This window comes from Diospyros lotus, chromosome 7, assembly GCF_014633365.1.
Source record: "Diospyros lotus cultivar Yz01 chromosome 7, ASM1463336v1, whole genome shotgun sequence".
Taxonomy (NCBI): domain Eukaryota; kingdom Viridiplantae; phylum Streptophyta; class Magnoliopsida; order Ericales; family Ebenaceae; genus Diospyros; species Diospyros lotus.
The window spans coordinates 24,262,301-24,280,158 of NC_068344.1; the positions used below are offsets into that span (position 1 = coordinate 24,262,301).

The following is a 17,858-nucleotide window of genomic DNA, read 5'->3' on the forward strand; positions in this document are numbered from 1 at the left end:
ATGGATGATAGAATCTCGAAACATGGGGCTGTATTTTCAAGATCCGAGTATATTTCTTGGACTGCTTCCCATGCCTCCTTAGCTATCTTGTAGAAGAGGTATGTGCGACCAATTTTTGGCTCCATCGAGTTGATGAGCCATGCCATAATGATCGAGTTCTCGGCCTCCCATCTTTGATAATTGGTAGAGGTTTCTGGTGGTGCTACAACATCACCAGATAAGTAGCCATATTTGCCTTTTCCTTTAATCACTAATGTAACCGATTGGCACCACTCTCGGAAATTCTGACCATTCAATCGGTGTTGAGTGATCTGTAGGCTTTGGCTATCAAAAGACAGGGGCGGTCCTTGAGTCACCATTGGTTGTGGGTTCGGATTTGGGGACGATTCTGTAGATGCCGTAGATTTTGAAGTGGCCATGGCTGCTACAGGGATATGCCTTGATAAATTGGACTTGGATCAACCAAGCTCTGATACCATGAACAAAATTTAACCCTAACTAAATTGTTAGGTTGAAGAGAACTTAGGAAAAAATATCCCACGTTATCATGTATTGAATCATAGACCAAACTCTTACACAAAAGGTTTCCTATTGAAGTTAAAACTCTACCTAGCTTCAAACACTATAAAGATATATCCATTCTAAGATAATTCTACTACTTTACATTATCTCTATTATTTAGGTAACTTATCTCCTATAACTTTTCCGGCTATCTAGGAACTCTCTTCTTCTTCTTTATCCGCATCATCTCGGCTTCATCTCTATCTTCATCTCTTTTTCTTGTACCGCATTAATAACCTCTTCTTCTTTATCATAAACATACAGATTTATAACACATTGGATAATTAATTTGACATTAATTTAATGTTGTTCTTGGAGAATGGAGGTTAATTAACAAGTTTACGCATAGACATTTATAATTGTTGGAAGATTGACATAAACAAATCAGATTGGGAGGATTACCTGTGTTTCCTTTTGTAGTATTTCCTTTCATAATTTGATTCCTCTTTTCAATCATTACCTTCGTAATCAATAGCTTCCTTAATTTGTGTTTTCTTCTGCCTATATTGTCCTCAAAACTAATGGTTGTATCATCAAAAAGTATTTTTTTCAATATACATATTGATTTCATGGTATCAGAGCATGACAACAAACCCTAGCCGTCCATGTTTTGATCCTCCATCGCTGTCCAGGTTCCAGTACTAGGCCAGCCGTTGCAACCAGACCTAGTCGCACCCTCGCCAGCCATCACCACCAACCCTAGATCCTATAGCTGCAACCAACCCTAGTAGCCATCACAACCAACCCTAGATGTCACTGCTAGTCGTTGTCGCTGCCAACAACGCTCCAACAACCAAACCGACTAGGCTAGCTATCCATCGCTGAATGAAAACCCGATTTAGCCTCATGGCGAACATCCCTCCATCGCCGACCAATCTGGAGTTCGCAGATACCTCCTCCAATCACATCCCCAACCCTAATTCGACCATCCCAGCTACATTTATTCAATCGGTTCCAAGCCTCCAAACCTCTGACTTTAATCCCTCCATTCAAATCACCCAAGACAAACTCAATGGATTGAACTTCTGTGAGTGGTTTCAATCGGTTCTTTTAGTAATCCACAGGAAGGGGAAGATAGGTTACTTAATGGGTGAAACTATTGCTCCACTCATGACGCTACTTTCCTAATCAAAAAGGGTACAAGTGTTACTGTCCTACTTCCAGACACTTCTACATTTCCTATGATACCACATTTCTAGAAAATCAACCCTTTTTCCCCAATGCTTCTCTTTCGGGAGAGATCTCAATCAAAGACCATCTTTGGAATCCATCTATTTCCCTTCCAATCTCACTTTCACTTCCTAATTGTCACGACCCTAGGGTTTCCTAGGGTTTGAATAGGAAATTGAAGAAGAAAGAACATAATTGGAGGGAGAAACAAAACAGAAAGAGGAAGAAATAGAGAAGGAAATGAGATGTTTTAGATCTACAGAGGGAGAGAGAAGTCGGGGAGGGGGGGGGGGGGGACTGAATGTTTTATTTAATCAATTGATGATTCTTCCTATTACTGTCATAGGTCTCTTATAAAGCCTCTAGCAACAACCATAATAGTAACTCTAACAATACGACAACACCCCTAACTAACATAACAGCAAGGCAGTACTGTTAGTTAACTCCCTAACCTCCTAACCCCTAGCTAGATAACAACTAACTACTACTATTGGCCCTTTTACTAATTTACCCTTAGGGTTGTGACAATCCCCACCAATTCAAACAATTCTTGTCCCCAAGAATTAACAGCCGCTGACCCTGTTCTTCATTCAATTCCAACCTTCACTATCTGAATTCTTCTTCGCCTTTTCTTGTTCTTTTCTCTTACTTGCCTTGGCCACTTTTTCTTTCTCCTTGGCTTTATCTGATGAATGAGAGAGCAAACAACATTTCGTTGTTTAGCAGGTATTTCAAGCTCTCGTGAAGTACCTCCTTTCTTTTCCTCTGCTAAAATCAACTCCAACTCCTCTGCATCTTCAGCAGCTAAGAAAAATCCAACAATATCATCTTTAACTACTTTTTCCTCCTCCTCTTTGGCTCTATTATGTAGATCCTCAAAAATTGGCGTTGTATTGTCATTAGGTATTGGAGGAGTACCCCCTTGAAGTCTTCAAAATCCACAGTTGCTCTGATCATATCCCTTCTCAAATTCACAGCATCTTTTACCTCCTCATCTTCCATAGAGATCTCCTTATTAGGATTATCGTTTACTTCTTGAATTTCCTGATCCATTGCGGAAAATTCATCAACTTCTTGCTGTGAATTGGGGGTAGCCATAGAATTACCTTTATTCTGCTGGCTCTTCTTAAGAAAACTTTTAAGTGGCATCCCATGCTTTCTGCAAATAGCCTCCAGTGCCAATTCTTGCAGCCTCAGCTTCTTCGCCGCTTATTCCACCATAGTAGGACAACATATTTACCATAAGCCTTAACGCATCATTAAGACCATTAGTGAATTTTGATATGAAATAAGACTCATTCAAGGTTGGATGGGAATGGAGCGCCCGTGCATTCAATTTCTCAAACTTAACCAAATACTCCATAACCGAGTCCTTGTTTCAGCTTGTTTAACTCCTTGTTGTAACTCTCGTCTCCAACCTGATTCTTCTTGGTAGACTTAATCAAAAATTCATCAAACTTACTTGATAAACCTTTCAATTTGCTATCAATACTATCCCAAGTATTTGCAATTCCTGTATCCATCTTCTCAGTTCAAATCCTTGTCAATTTGCCTCCAAACAACACTCCGTCCTTGCTTCAGAATCACACCTTCAAGATCGCCAGAATCACCCAATCACCATCCAATTTCTGGAATCACCGAAATTCGCTTGTCCAACTTCTGCCGAAATCCGCCTTTGATCACCACCATAGTCCTTTCAAGTTCGAGTTGAGAATCTCAATTGGAATAGTAGCAATTGAGAATCATCAATTGTCGGAATTTGCTTCAGAAATGGCTGAACTTCTTAGCCAAGATGCATTGGTCTTGAACTTCAATCAAGACCGATCCTTGATCCTTCACCTTTAACTTCCGATGCCAGCTTCGTTGGAATTTTCATGGGTGTTATATGGAATTGACACCCAAGACAAGAAACGCGCTTCACCTTCAATTCTAGTCGCGTTCCCTATTTTCAAAGCATCCCTGCAATCCGCTTCCAATTCCTGAATCAGTGAACTCATCGGCCTCCGCCTACCCTTTCGTCATCGACTTCCTGATCCGGTTACGCACCTCTGGTCTGACCGTGCCTATTCCGTCGACTCTCCTAACAAACCCACTTCGCCAGCTATCAAGAACATCGGCTCTAATACCAATTGTCATGACCTTAGAGTTTGAATAGAAAATTGAAGAAGAACGAACAAAATTGGAAGGAGAAATAGAACAGAAAGAGGAAGAAATGGAGAAGGAAATGAGAGGTTTTAGACGTGCAAAGGCAGAGAGAAGAGTGTTGGGGGAAGGGGGGGGGGGGGAACTGAATGTTTTATTCAATCAATTGATGATTCTTCCTATTATTGCCATAGGTCTCTTATAGAGCCTCTAGCAACAACCATAACAGTAACTCTAACAATATAACAACACCCCTAACTAACATAACAACAACACCCTAACTAACGGAACAACAAGGTAGTACTGTTAGCTAACTCCCTAACCTCCTAACCCCCAACTAGATAACAACTAACGGCTACTATCGGCCCCTTTACTAATTTACCCTTAGGGTTGTGACACTAATCCCAAACCCCAAGACCTCTCTGTCCAACAATTTGAACTTGAACCCAGACTAGTGACTGGTCAATGGGGAGAAGCCAAGAAAACATCTCAAGATGAGCTTATAGTCTACTCTAGAAGACCATGAGTTCCTCAACAAAGCAAACCAATGGGCTCGGAGCCAAATCTAGTGGAAGACACACAGTTTGGGGAAGGTAAGTGTACAATTGATGATCTTGATATGCCTATTGCCTTAAGAGAAGAAGTAAGGTCCTGCACCCAGTACCCCATATCCAGTTATCTCACTTACTCTAACCTTTCCCCAAAGATCAGGGCATTCACCTCAAAACTAGATCACTTGGAGATTCCTAACAATGGGTATGAAGCTCTTCAGGATCAAAAGTGGAAGGCAACTATAATGGAGGAAATGATAGAATTGAATGAGAACAAGACTTGGGATATTTTTCCTCTACTCAAAAGAAATAAGGTTGTGGGGTGTAATTGGATCTTTACCACAAAATTGAATGTTAATGGAAATATAGACAGATACAAGGCAAGACTAGTTGCTCAGGGGTACACTCAAAAATATAGTATAGACTACAAGGAAACGTTTGCTCCTGTTGCTAATCTGGATTGGGATTTACACCAGATGGACATAAAGAATGCATTCCAAAATGGAAACTTGGAAGAAGAGGTATATATTGTTGAGAATCCAAAATCGCCTCCACAAGGGAGCCTGGGCTATATATAAGGAGGAAGATCCCTCCACCTGTTAAGCTAGCTTTTCAGGTTGGAGTTTTACCTCTAACTTCTGATATGGTATCAGAGCTAACCCTTGGCTGTCGTGGTCATGGACCAGTACCCTGCCCGATCACCTGCGCATGTATCAGTTACTGGAGAAGATTCGGCATAGGGGGGGGGGGGAGTGTTGAGAATCCCACATCGCCTTCACAAGGGAGACCTGGGCTATATATAAGGAGGAGGATCCCTCCACCTGTTAAACTGGCTTTTCAAGTTGGAGTTCTACCCCTGACTTTTCACATATATGAAACTCCCTCCCGAGTTCGAAGAGGACAGAGCAGGCATGGTGAGTAAACTAAGAAAGTCCTTGTATGGACTGAAGAAATCTCCCAGAGTGTGGTTTACTCGATTCAATACAACTATGAAGCAATTCGATTACACTCAAAATTAGGTTAACCATACGCTCTTTGTAAAAAAGTCTTTAAGGATGAGAAAAAGGACTATACTTATAGTCTATGTAGATGATATGGTGATTACTGAGGATGACATGCAAGAAATTATTAGACTTAAAGATCAATTGCAAGCATAATTTAAAGTAAAAGACACTGAGCACCTATAATACTTTCTTGGGATGGAAATTGCTAGGAGTAAGCAGGGCATCTTTATTTTCCAAAGGAAGTACACCTTGGATCTATTAAAGGAGATAGGGAAACTGGGATGCAAACTTGCAAGGACTCCTCTAGACCGAAACTGGAAGCACAAAATTACCGAAGAGGATCTACCAATTTAAAGAGAGAGATATCAACAAATTTTAGGGAAATCAATCTATTTATCTCTCACTAGACCCGATATTGCGTATAACGTCAATGTGGTAAGTCAATTCATGCATACTCCCACAAAGAGACATTTATAAGCAATGAGTCAAATTCTTTGTTAACTAAAGAGTACTCCGGGGAAGGGTTTACTATTCAAGAAAAATGACCAATGGGGTGTTGAGTGCAATGCAGATGCAAATTGGACAAGTTTAGTTGAAGACACAAAATCCATTACTGGGCATTGCACAAAAGTACGGGAAAATGTGGTGACCTAGAGAAGCAAGAAACAAACAGTCGTTGCAACAAGTAGTGTTGAGGTTGAATATAGGGCAATCGCTCAAGAAGTGTGTGAATTAATCTAGATTAATAGGTTATTGCAAGATCTGTCTATTCTAATGGAAAAACCTATGAAGTTATACAATGATAGCAAATTTGCCATCAACATAGTTCATAATCCTATTCGACATGATACGATAAATCATGTGAGGATTGACAAAAACTTCATTAAGTCAGAAATTGACAATGGGACATTCACCTTGCACTACATTCCAACAAAGCGACAGGAAGCTGGCCTTCTTATAAAGGCCCTGTTGAAGCCAGACTTTAAGCCAAATGTTAGCAAATTAGGAATGATAGATATCTATTCACCAGCTTGAGGAGAAGTGTTGGAAGATTGACAAAATTAAATCAGATCAGAAGGATTACTTGTGTTTCCTTTTGTAGTATTTCCTTTCATAATTTGATTCCTCTTTTCAATCATTTCCTAGTTTAGAGATTGTGTAGTTAATAGCTTTCTTAATTTGTGCTTTCTTTTGCCTATATATTGTTCTCAAAACTCATGGTTGTATCACCGAAAAGTAGTATTTTCAATATACATATTCATTTCAATAACTATTTTTGTGCATTTCATCCACATGTATACATTATTATTTAAGATATGTATTATTTTAATGATTTAACATCTATAACAATGTATATTATTTTGAAAGTGAAGGGCATATAACTGTAATTTTATTCTCTTTTTTATTGTTCTATCCCCTACCATTCTCCATCCAAACAAGGCAAAGTTATAGCATGCTCATTTATGTTTCATTCTTCCAAATAATGGAAGAGAAACAAACTTTACATTACTTCCCTTACTCTTCTATTATATTCCGTTCCATTACATATTGTTCTATGCTCTACCTCGCCCACTCTCCTGAACAAAGGCCTAAGCTACAAACTTCTTCCATTCAACTTGTAATGACCTATTATATTTTCCCCTAATTGTGGATTTTTTATTAACATAATTTTGTGGATACTCGATGGGTAGTGTGTGATTATGCATGAAAAAAATAATTTTGGAAGTGTTTTGAAGCTCATGAACGTAAAGTTGAACTAAGAGTTGACTCCAAGGATAAAGTTATGTTGGAAGGGCTAATAACTGATCAATAGTCAATTGTTGGGGTAACATTACTAGAAAGTTGACTAAAGCACACAGAGTCAACTAATAGAATAGCTTAAAAGATTGATGAGGCAAGAAATTGGAATAGTCAATCCAAGAGTCAACTATTGGATCGACTCTTGGAAATAGAATGGATAGGAGATCAATTGTCAAAAGGATAGTAGACTGTCAGCTTGATATGTGAAACCTAGATATTGTGTTAGAGAAGCATGCTATTGTATGTGTGATGGCTAAAATTGATGTGTTTCAATCAAACATGTGAATTGTATTTAGTGATGCTATGTTTAATTCATGCTCAAAACTATCATATTTTATTATCCATGAACACACTTGAGAATGGATTGGGTTGTAGAAAAGTAGAGTGTTGATTATGGTAAGCAGAGAGGAAAAAGTCAACAAAAGAGAAACAATGGTGATATTTGTTGGTTGTAACTCAACTATTCAAAACAAAAAGCTAGGGACCTCAATTGGAAAGAGAATTGCTTGCCACCTTGAATCAAGGGCAGGCACTTGATCTATAGATAGTTCATGGAAGATTGTGTTGACAAGTAGGAGAATATTTTCAACAATTAAGTCTTTAGAGCTAAAACACAAATACGACTCTCACCCAACCCAAGCAAAGTAGGGAACCATGTGAATCGAGAATACCCCTTTTAACTTGATCTTCAAGTGTTACTATAACATAATACCTGCTTCTATTTTCATCGAACTTATATTCCATATAAGTAGTTTTTGGAAGGATGGTAGGAGATGGAGTAGGAAATATGGATAAAATTTTGAAAGATGAGGCAGTAGATGTAAAAGGTTAGAATGTGGGATTATCACAATTAAAGTTGTTCTAGGAGAAGAAACATTGAATAGTGTCAATATATATAGACCTCAAGTTGGATTGGAGAAAATGTAAAGATAATTTTGGGTTAACTTTGAGAGTTATTGCAACAAATACCTACATTATAGGCGGTTACTTCAATGGTCGTGTAGGTAGAGAAATAAATATGAATAGGGATGTGCATGGAGTTTATGACTTTTGAGATAGAAATAATAAGGGAAAAACTAGTTTGAATTTTTCCACAACATATTATCTCCGCTTGGGGATGTTATCCACTACTAGTCCCAAGCCCGGATAAAGGAGGAGGGTTGTGTTAAGTAGCCAACAACCAACGTAAAATCTAGTCGGATCCAAAACATGAACTCTAAACAAACTATGAAAAATCGTTGGGGCGTAACCCTTCATAGCGACGCGCTACACAGCCCGCGTGTAGTGTCAAGTGAGTTAGGGCCGCTGCATTGGCACCTGGATGTAGTGACAAATGACAAGGGTCCTCGCATTTGCTTGGACGGATGCAAGTAAAGAAGCTAGTTCAAAATCAAAACCAAAATAAAAAACAAAATCAAATTTAAAGTCAAAACCAAAATCAAAATCACAATCACAGATTAAGGATTGGGTTATGGAACATAAGAACATTAACAGGCAAAGCTATGGAAGTGGTAGATGTGATGATCAGGAGAAAGATTAATATTATGTGCCTTCAAGAAACGAGATGAGTAGGGAAAAAAGTAAAAACTTTATCAGAAACTGGATATAAAATATGGTACATAGGAAATGATCGAGTGAAAAATGGAGTGGGAATTATTATGGATAAAAGCTTAGCAGATGAGGTAGTGGATGTAAAGAGAATAGGGGATGGGATTATTATGGTGAAGGTCGGTCTAGGAAGAATGACTATGAATATCTTTAGTACATATGCACCACAAGCAAGGTTAGGTGAGGAGATAAAAGCAAAATTTTGGGAGGACCTAGAGGGACTTGTACAAATGATACCAAGAGGAAAGAAGGTGATTATAGGAGGTGACTTAAATGTCATGTGGGTAGAGACAGAAACGACTATAGAGAGGTACATGGAGGGTATGGATTCAGGGAAATTAATAATGAGGGTAAGTCTATTCTAGATTTTACTATGGCATATGGGCTCATCATAACCAATACTAGGTTCAAAAAACAAGACGAAAGCTTAATTACATATAAAAATGTCACATTAAGCACCCAAATAGATTACTTCCTCATGAGACAAGAGGATTAGTTATGTTGTAGGGATTGTAAGGTGATACCGGGGGAGTGTTTGACTACTCAACATAGACTTTTGGTACTTGACGTCCAAGTAAGAAATTGGAAGAGAAAAAATCACATAAAGCAAAATCCAAGAATTAGGTGGTGGGATTTAAAAGGGGAGAAACAATTAATCTTCCAAGAAAAATTAAGGGGTAGAAGGGAATGGAATGGAGAAGGAGGACAAGCAAACCAAATGTGGAGGGAAATGGCTACTGTCCTGAGAAACACGGCAAAGGGAGTCATTGGAGAGACAAATGGTAGAGCCCCAAACCTTAAGGAGTCTTGGTGGTGGAATGAAGAGATACAATTGAAAATTAGAAATAAGAAAACTTGCTATAAGGCTATATATCAGTGCAACAATAAAGAAAACCTAAAAAATTATAAAGAAATGAAAAAGGCAGCAAAAAGAGCTGTTAGTGAAGTAAGGTCGAAAGCATATGAAAATCTATATAAACGACTTGATACAAAAGATGGAGAAATGGATATATATAAATTAGCTAAAGCAAGAGAAAGAAAAACAAGGGATCTAAACCAAGTGAAATGCATAAAAGATGAAAACCAAAATGTATTAGTGAATGAGGGAGTGATTAAGGAGAGATGGAATGAGTATTTCACAAAATTATTCAATGATGGAGGGGATACAAGAGTTAGGTTGGGACATCTTAGCAACTCCGAAGGGAACGTGAGCTATACATTTTATCGATGCATAAGTTTAAAAGAAATAAGGCAAGCATTAAAAAAGATAAAAAATCATAAGGCGATGGGACCAAAAAATATACCAATATAAGCATGGAAATGCATGGGAGAAGAGGGCATCTCCTGGCTAACGAAATTATTTAATGCGATCCTTAAATCAAAAAAGATGCCAGATGAGTGGAGGAAGAGTACTTTGGTTCCTATATACAAGAACAAAGGAGATGTTCAAAACTATGAAAATTACAGAGGAATTAAGTTAATGAGTCATACCATGAAATTATGGAAGAGAGTAATAGAGCAGAGGCTCAAAAAACAAAAACAAACGTCTCGGAAAATTAGTTTGGTTTCATGCTTGGTAGGTCAACAATGGAAGCTATATACCTACTGAAGCGCTTAATGGAAAGGTATCGGGATCATCAGAATGACCTACATATGGTGTTTATAGATCTAAAAAAGGCTTATGATAGGGTCCCTAGAGAAGTATTATGGAGGGTTTTAGAGAAGAAAGGAGTCTGAATAGCCTATATACAAGCTCTTAAGGACATGTATCACGGTGTAGAGACAAGGGTCATAACATGCAGAGGGGATACTGAACCGTTTAAAATTACAAAGTGACTGCATCAGGTTTTACACTAAGTCCATACTTATTTGCTTTAGTAATAGATGAACTCACTAAACATATTCAGACAAAGGTGTCATGGTATATGCTATTTGCAGATGACATAGTGTTGGTGGATGAAACAAAAAAAGGAGTGAACACTAAGCTTGAGTTGTGGAGAAACAATTTAGAATCTAAGAGATTTAAATTAAGCAGAAGGAAAACATAATATATGGAATGTAAATTTAATAAAAATGCAAGAGTGGAGGATGTTATAATAAAATTGGAAGACCAAATCATACAAAGAAAATACCATTTTCGATATTTGGGATCAGTCATTCAAAAAGATGGAGAAATTCACGAGGATGTCACACATAGAATTAAGGCCGGTTGGCTAAAATGGAGAAATGCATCAGGGGTGTTATGTGATGGTAAAATCCCATTAAAACTAAAAGAAAAATTCTATAGAACAGCTATAAGACCATTTTTGTTATATGGCTCAGAATGTTGGGCAGTCAAATACTAGCATGAGCAAAAGACCAGCGTAGCGGAGATGAGGATGCTAAGATGGATGTGCGACCATACAAGAAAAGATAAAATTAAAAATGAGGTTATTCGTAATAAGGTAAGAGTAGTGCCAATCGAGGAGAAGATGAGAGATACTAGACTAAGATGATTTGGTCATGTGAGAAGAAGACCAAGAGAGGCTCCTGTCAGGAGAGTTGATGAAATGGAACAATTAGTCAAAAAAAGAGGTAGAGCAAACCCAATAAGACTTTGGGAGAGACATTAAAGTTTGATATGAAATGTATGGGCCTAAATAAAGATATGACAAAAGACAGAAATATACGAAACTTTAGAATTCATGTAGCCGACCCCACATAGTGGGATAAAGGCTGGATATATTATTGTTGTATATTATCTCATCATAGGTAATATTGTATTTGAAAAATAGAATGAACATTTAGTCGCATACAATAACAGCTTATTCAAATAGAATGCCTCCTCTAGTTCTCAAATTTCAAACTCCATGTCAACTTTTTCTCATGTCACATCCTTTAAATCATCTCATTTCATCTATCCCACTTAAAGTGTTTGGCTATATGTCCTTTGTCCATATTCCTCATCAATACCGAGATAAATTTGATCCTAAAGCCATCAAATGTATATTCCTCGGTTATACTCCAAATCAAAAGGGATATAAATGTTATTCTCCACTCACAAAGAAATTCTATCATTTAGGGGGAGAGTGAGAATTTAGAATATCATTTTTGGGATTTTGAACCGCACTTCCTACTATCCTTCCTTCTACTATCACTCCATTCGATCCACTTGTATTTGTGCCTGGTCCAGTTTCTCATGTCACTGAAAATCAACTAGAGTCACAACCTTTGATTTTTCCTTCAACTGTCAACAACAAAGAGTTAATTATCTACTCTAGAAGGAAGAAAGATCAGGGACATGTAGAGAACAAGTGCAACTCGTTACTAACCATGAAGCTGAACTAAATTCAACTTCACAAGAGACACAATAAGGTAACACTATTTCTAACTCTAAAGAGGTGAATTTAGAAAATCTTGATCTGCCAATTGCCCAAAGGAAAGGTGTAAGGGCCTACACGAAGTATCCCATCTATAACTACCTATCTTACAAGAAGTTGTCTTCAAAATACCGTGCTTTTACTACTAATTCATAGATATTCAGGTTCACAACAATATACAAGAAGCTCTCCAATTACCTAAATGGAAGCAAGCTGTTAATGAAAAGATTAGAGCACTTGAAAAAAATGAAACTTGGGATGTGGTCAACTTACCCCTAGGAAAGAATCTAGTTGGACGTAAATGGATTTTCACCATTAAGCAGAAAGCAGATGGAAATGTTGAAAGGTTTAAGGCCTAGTTAGTTGTTAAGGGTTTACACAGGCTTATGGCATTGACTATCAAGAAACGTTTGTTCTTGTTGCCAAATTAAACATGATTCGGGTACTTTTACCTCTTGTAGTGAATCATAACTGGAAATTACATTAACTGAATATCAAGAATGCCTTTCTCAATAGAGATCTAGAAGAGAAAGTGTACATGGAGATTCCTACAGGTCTTGAGAATCAAACAAATCTAGACAAAGTTTGTAAGTTAAAGAAATCCCTTTATGGACTTAAATAGTCTCCTAGAGCATTGTTTGACTGGTTCACTAAGGCAATAAATGAGTTTGGTTACTCAAAATGTCAATCTGGTCATACTTTGTTTATAAAAACTTTTTCTGGTGGAAGGATATCCATTATTATTGTGTATGTGGATGATATAATCCTAACAAGAGATCATGAAGAGGAGATTTGAAAACTCAAGAGGTTTCTTGCACATGAATTTGAAGTCAGAGACTTGGGGAATCTAAAATATTTTCTCGAGATGGAAATTGCAAAATCTAAGATAGGTATTGTGGTTTCTCAATGCAAGTATGTTCTTGATTCACTTAAAGAAACTGGAATGCTTGGATGCAAGCCTGCAAATACACCAATGGAGACTGTCACTACTCACTAGAGATAGAGGAGAAAGGAAAAGTGTTGCTACTAATAAAGGAAGATATCAGAGACTGGTTGAGAGACTTATCTACCTCTCACATACAAGACCTGATATTAGCCTTACAGTAAGTGTAGCATGTCAATTTATGAACAACCCCACTGAAGAACACATGGATTGATTGTATCACATTTTAAGATACCTAAAGAAAACTCTTGGAGAAGGTTTTTACTTTAAGAAGACTAAGAAAATAAACATTGAGGTATTCATTGATGCAGACTATGTTGGCTCTACTACTGACAGCAGATCAACTTCTGGATATTGTACTTATGTGTGGGGGGACTTGGTTACTTGGCACAGCAAGAAGCAAACAATTGTAGCCCGAAAGTAGTGCTGAAGCCAAATTCCGAGTGATAACTCATGGAATATGTGCAGGAATGTGGTTAAAGTGATTACTTCCTGAACTCAAAATTACAGTAGATGATCAAAGTAGCATGTTGTGTGACAATCAAGCTGCTATAAGCATAGCTAAGAACCCAATTCATCGTGATCGAACTAAACATATGGACATAGATAGGCACTTGATAAAAGAAAAAATTGAAGATAGAATTGTCAAAATTTCTTACATACCTACTACACTACAGATTGCGGACATTCTAACCAAGGCTCTACCAAAGACCAAATTTGAGGATATGAGATCCAAGCTGGGTTTACTCAACATTTACAGCCTAGCTTGAGGGGAAGTGTAGAAAATCGTGTAATTATACAATTTTGTATATTTAAATGTACAGTTTTGTCCCTAGGTAATAGTTTTATGTCTTAACCTACTCCATAGGAGTGGTTACTCTGCTGTAACTCATATATATATTTGTCAAATTCAAATAATAAAGGTCACGTTTTCTGTCAAAATCTTCATATACAAACAAATGTTGTTGGGTTAATTGAATATAGAGTGCATCCTTTCTAGGTCCAAAAGTATTGTCCTTTTCATGAGCATGATGGAACTCCTCGGTGTTGTAGCTGTGAGTGAAGGGAGCCAAGGGAAACAAGATATGTTGCCCTAGATGATGGTTGAAAGCTCTACCTAGAGTGTCTCAACTTGGCAATAATGGATACTGATGAGTGTTTGCCGATTTATCTTGATATACAAGAATTTTATGAAGAAATTGAAGTGGCTAATAAAAATTTCCTTGAAGATGCACCTAAAACAAGATATGTTGCCAGATCTCCTAGCGCAATTTCCTCGAGTTGCTCAATTCCTTTGATTTTCTTGAGGACAAGATAATTTTGAAGGGAAGGGAACTGTTGGGAATCAAAGAATTAGGAGATAAGCAGAGCAGTTATGTGTGTTAGAGTTGTTATTTTTACAGTTATGTAGTAGTGGGATGTTATTTTTATAGTTATGTAGTAGTAGAGTGTTATTTCACAGTTGTATAGTATCAATAACTGCTGTAAATAATTGCTAGGATAGCCCTTTATAAAGCCATACCATAGTATGTCGAGGGAATCAAGCAATTATATTGAAGTTCTCTCATTTTCTCTCTATTTACTCTCTATTTCCCTATGTTCTTTTCTCTATTTTCTCGATAAATTCTCTCATTTCTCTTTATTCTCTGCTTCCCTCTATTCCTCTCTATTTTCGTCCTCTAAATTTTTTTGTTTCTCCATCTCTTTCTTTCTTCTTTCAAGACTGTCAACTACAAATCCTAGATTCAAAACCTAGGGTCCTGAAAATATATATATAAGTTAGCTTAAAGCAAGAGAAAAAGAAAAACAAGACATCTAGGCCAAGTGTATTAAAGATGAAAACAAAAAGTCTTGGTAAATTGTTGGGGGGGGGGGGACAAAAAAAAAAGATAAAAAAAAAGTGCTTTTAAAGCTATCCAACAAATGCAGAAAATAAATATGACGTTGGGACATCCTGGTAATTCTGAAAAATGAAGAAATTTCATGTTCTATAAATGTATTTGTTTGAATGAATTAAACAACGCTATGAAAAAGGCGAAGAATGATAAAGTAGTTGAACTAGATAATGTCCCAATAGAAGCATGGATGCATGGGAGAAAAAGAATTATATTGTTAACAAAATTATTTAATGGGATCCTTACATTAAAGAGAATGTACAATAAGAGGAGAAAGAGCTCATGCTCATTTACAATAATAAAAGAAAATTTTCAACAACCACCACAAGCATTAATCCCACTAGGTGGGATTGGCTACATGAATACAAGACCTCTAGCCATTTCAATAAAGGAGATGTTGAAAATTGTAGAAATTGTATATAACTGTTAAAGATACACAATGAAGGCGAAAAAAGTACTGCAGCTGTACCAGAAAATTGCATGCTTAAAATAGATGGGCAGGTGCAAGTTCCAGTGAAAGCAAAAGAAGCTTAGAGTGAACTTTTATGCACCTCTTATTGATAAAATATCGGATTGTATCAGTTCATGGACAGCTTCTTCTTTATCGTATGCTGGGAGATCTGAGCTCATCCAGGCTATTCTACAAGGGACTGAATGTTATTGGTTTTCAATTCTCAATGTCCCTGGTGCGGTGATTGATAACATTGTCTGTTTATGTAGGCTTTTCTTATGGAACTCTAAGTTTTCATTAGTTTCTTGGAGGTCCGTATGTATGTCGAAGACTGAAGGAGGCCTTAGCCTTAGAGATCTCAAAAGCTGGAACACTGGGTTGCTATCCAAGATCTCATGGAACATTCACTCTAAGAAGGATTCTCTATGGGTTAAATGGATTGACCACCAGTACTTAAGGACAACGTCCATCTGGGAAAGGGAGCGCAGAGAGGATGACTCGTCCTTATTCAAAAAATTGTTGTGTATCAGGAACTCTTTATTATAGGATGGAGGAACCCCCGATGGCGCTGTGGCCATTATATCGGGTTGGATTGAGAACGGGGCCTTCAGGTCTAAGGTAGCGTATGATTATTTCAGGCCTAAGGGTCAAAGAGTCAGACGGTTCTCAGTGGTGTGGAAGTCCAACCTGATCCCTAAGCAGGCTTTCATTTTGTGGCTGTGTGCCAAGACAAAAATTCTCACGAAGGATAGGCTTTTGTTTCTTAATATCGATCGGTCATGCCCTATGTGCGGCACAGCTGAAGAGTATTTGAGACATCTTTTCTTTCAATGCCATGTTAGTTTGAACATTTGGAGCTCGATCAGGGCTTGGCTAGGCCTTTCCCGCACAATGTCAACACTGTCAAGGGCGTTAAAATGTATTTAGAGGCAAGCCAGAGGGTCTTCTTGGTAGAGCCGTGTTAAAAGGATGGCTTTGGCAGCCACAGTGTACCACATTTGGGTTGTTATAAATCGGAGCGTTTTTGATAATTTAAAGCCTTGTAGTGAGAGTATTTTATATAGGATTAAAACCTTTGTATACAAAGCTATGTTTTCTTTGTATCCCCATGTTTTGATCCAGTATGAGACTCTTCTTCAGGGGCTTTAGTTTTGTTGCCTCTGTCGTCCCGGGTATGCCCGGTGTATACTGTACATTTTGATCTTTATATATATTTTTACATTTGATCAAAAAAGAACCAAGAGATAAGCTTAAAGAATGCACCTTCTGAATTACCCTGCAACCATACATTTGAAGACTAAGAGGCAAGACATGGCCAATAAGTTGGTCAGCCAACTCCTTTCTTTGACTCTCTGTTCCATCCTCAAAAAACTGCATATCCAAGGACAACTTTTAGATGAGAAATTCAGAGCAAAGAAGATTTCTGAGTTCATTGGGCATGAAGCATTTACTTTCTGCATGACATAGTTCCCAAAGACATCAGTCATCAAAGCACGAGCATGAAGAATTATCTCTGGGAATATCTTTGTCTTTTCTTCAACTGTAGCAGTTTCTAACTTCTGTTGGATAAAGCGACTCCCATACTGATCCGTACTGATTTATGAGAAAACAGACGAGGAACTCATGAAACAAACTCAAGAAGCAGGAGTCAAATAACACCAACAAAAGATCTCATGCATACCTGAATTCAACTACATTATCAACAATGTCGGAGAGTTCAAAAGACCTAGCCTTGTTGTTCTTAAGCTGTTCTAATAAAGAAGATGCAAGTACACCATCAATGTTAGTTCCAACATCAGAATGCCACGATCCACTAGAACCTCCCTTTGAACTTCTCAGCATGGAATTGAAGTGTGAGATCTGTTCATTCTGTGACAAAGGACCCCCTGATTGAAGTCCAGATTTGAACACTTGGCTTCCATGAGATGGCATGCTGAGACCAGAAGGCAGATTAACATAGTAACCAGGATTCAGATTGCCAGATTTATGTAAAAGTCGAGTTCCATATTGATTTTTCTGTTGAGCAAGCAGTGTCTCAAGATAAGCTTCCTGAAACCCTTGCAAATCCCCATGAGCATGTGACGTGCCAAAATAACTCCTTCCTTGATGAGCAGGATCACCTGAGGAAGCTGCGGTATGCAATGCATAATCAGAAGCTTTCTGCAAGTACTGCACATAACATGGATCCATATGGGGTGAACGAAGGTCAGACCCAGCTTGATTGATATTCCTGTTTTGACTTCGTCCATTTTCACCACCAATCAAAGTTGAACCTGAATGAAAGCAATATTCAGATCATGCAGATCAAGCCAAGGCTCACATATATATATATATATATATATTTGCATAAATGCTATCATGAATAGAATAAAAA

The 17,858-nt window shown here is 37.7% G+C and overlaps 1 protein-coding gene across 12 annotated transcripts in view; it reads right to left on the reverse strand.

Annotated features, from left to right (window-relative positions):
- Nucleotides 1-17,858, reverse strand: part of LOC127806475 (pumilio homolog 4-like) — a 123,618-nt gene that overhangs the window by 57,315 nt on the left and 48,445 nt on the right. For all 12 annotated transcript variants that reach the window (XM_052343802.1, XM_052343801.1, XM_052343799.1 and 9 more), the window contains 3 exons: nt 17,166-17,757; nt 16,936-17,077; nt 16,748-16,855 (listed from right to left, as the gene is read on the reverse strand). In XM_052343802.1, coding sequence (XP_052199762.1) covers nt 16,748-16,855; nt 16,936-17,077; nt 17,166-17,757 — 842 coding nt within the window. The remainder of the gene's footprint in view (nt 1-16,747; nt 16,856-16,935; nt 17,078-17,165; nt 17,758-17,858) is intronic.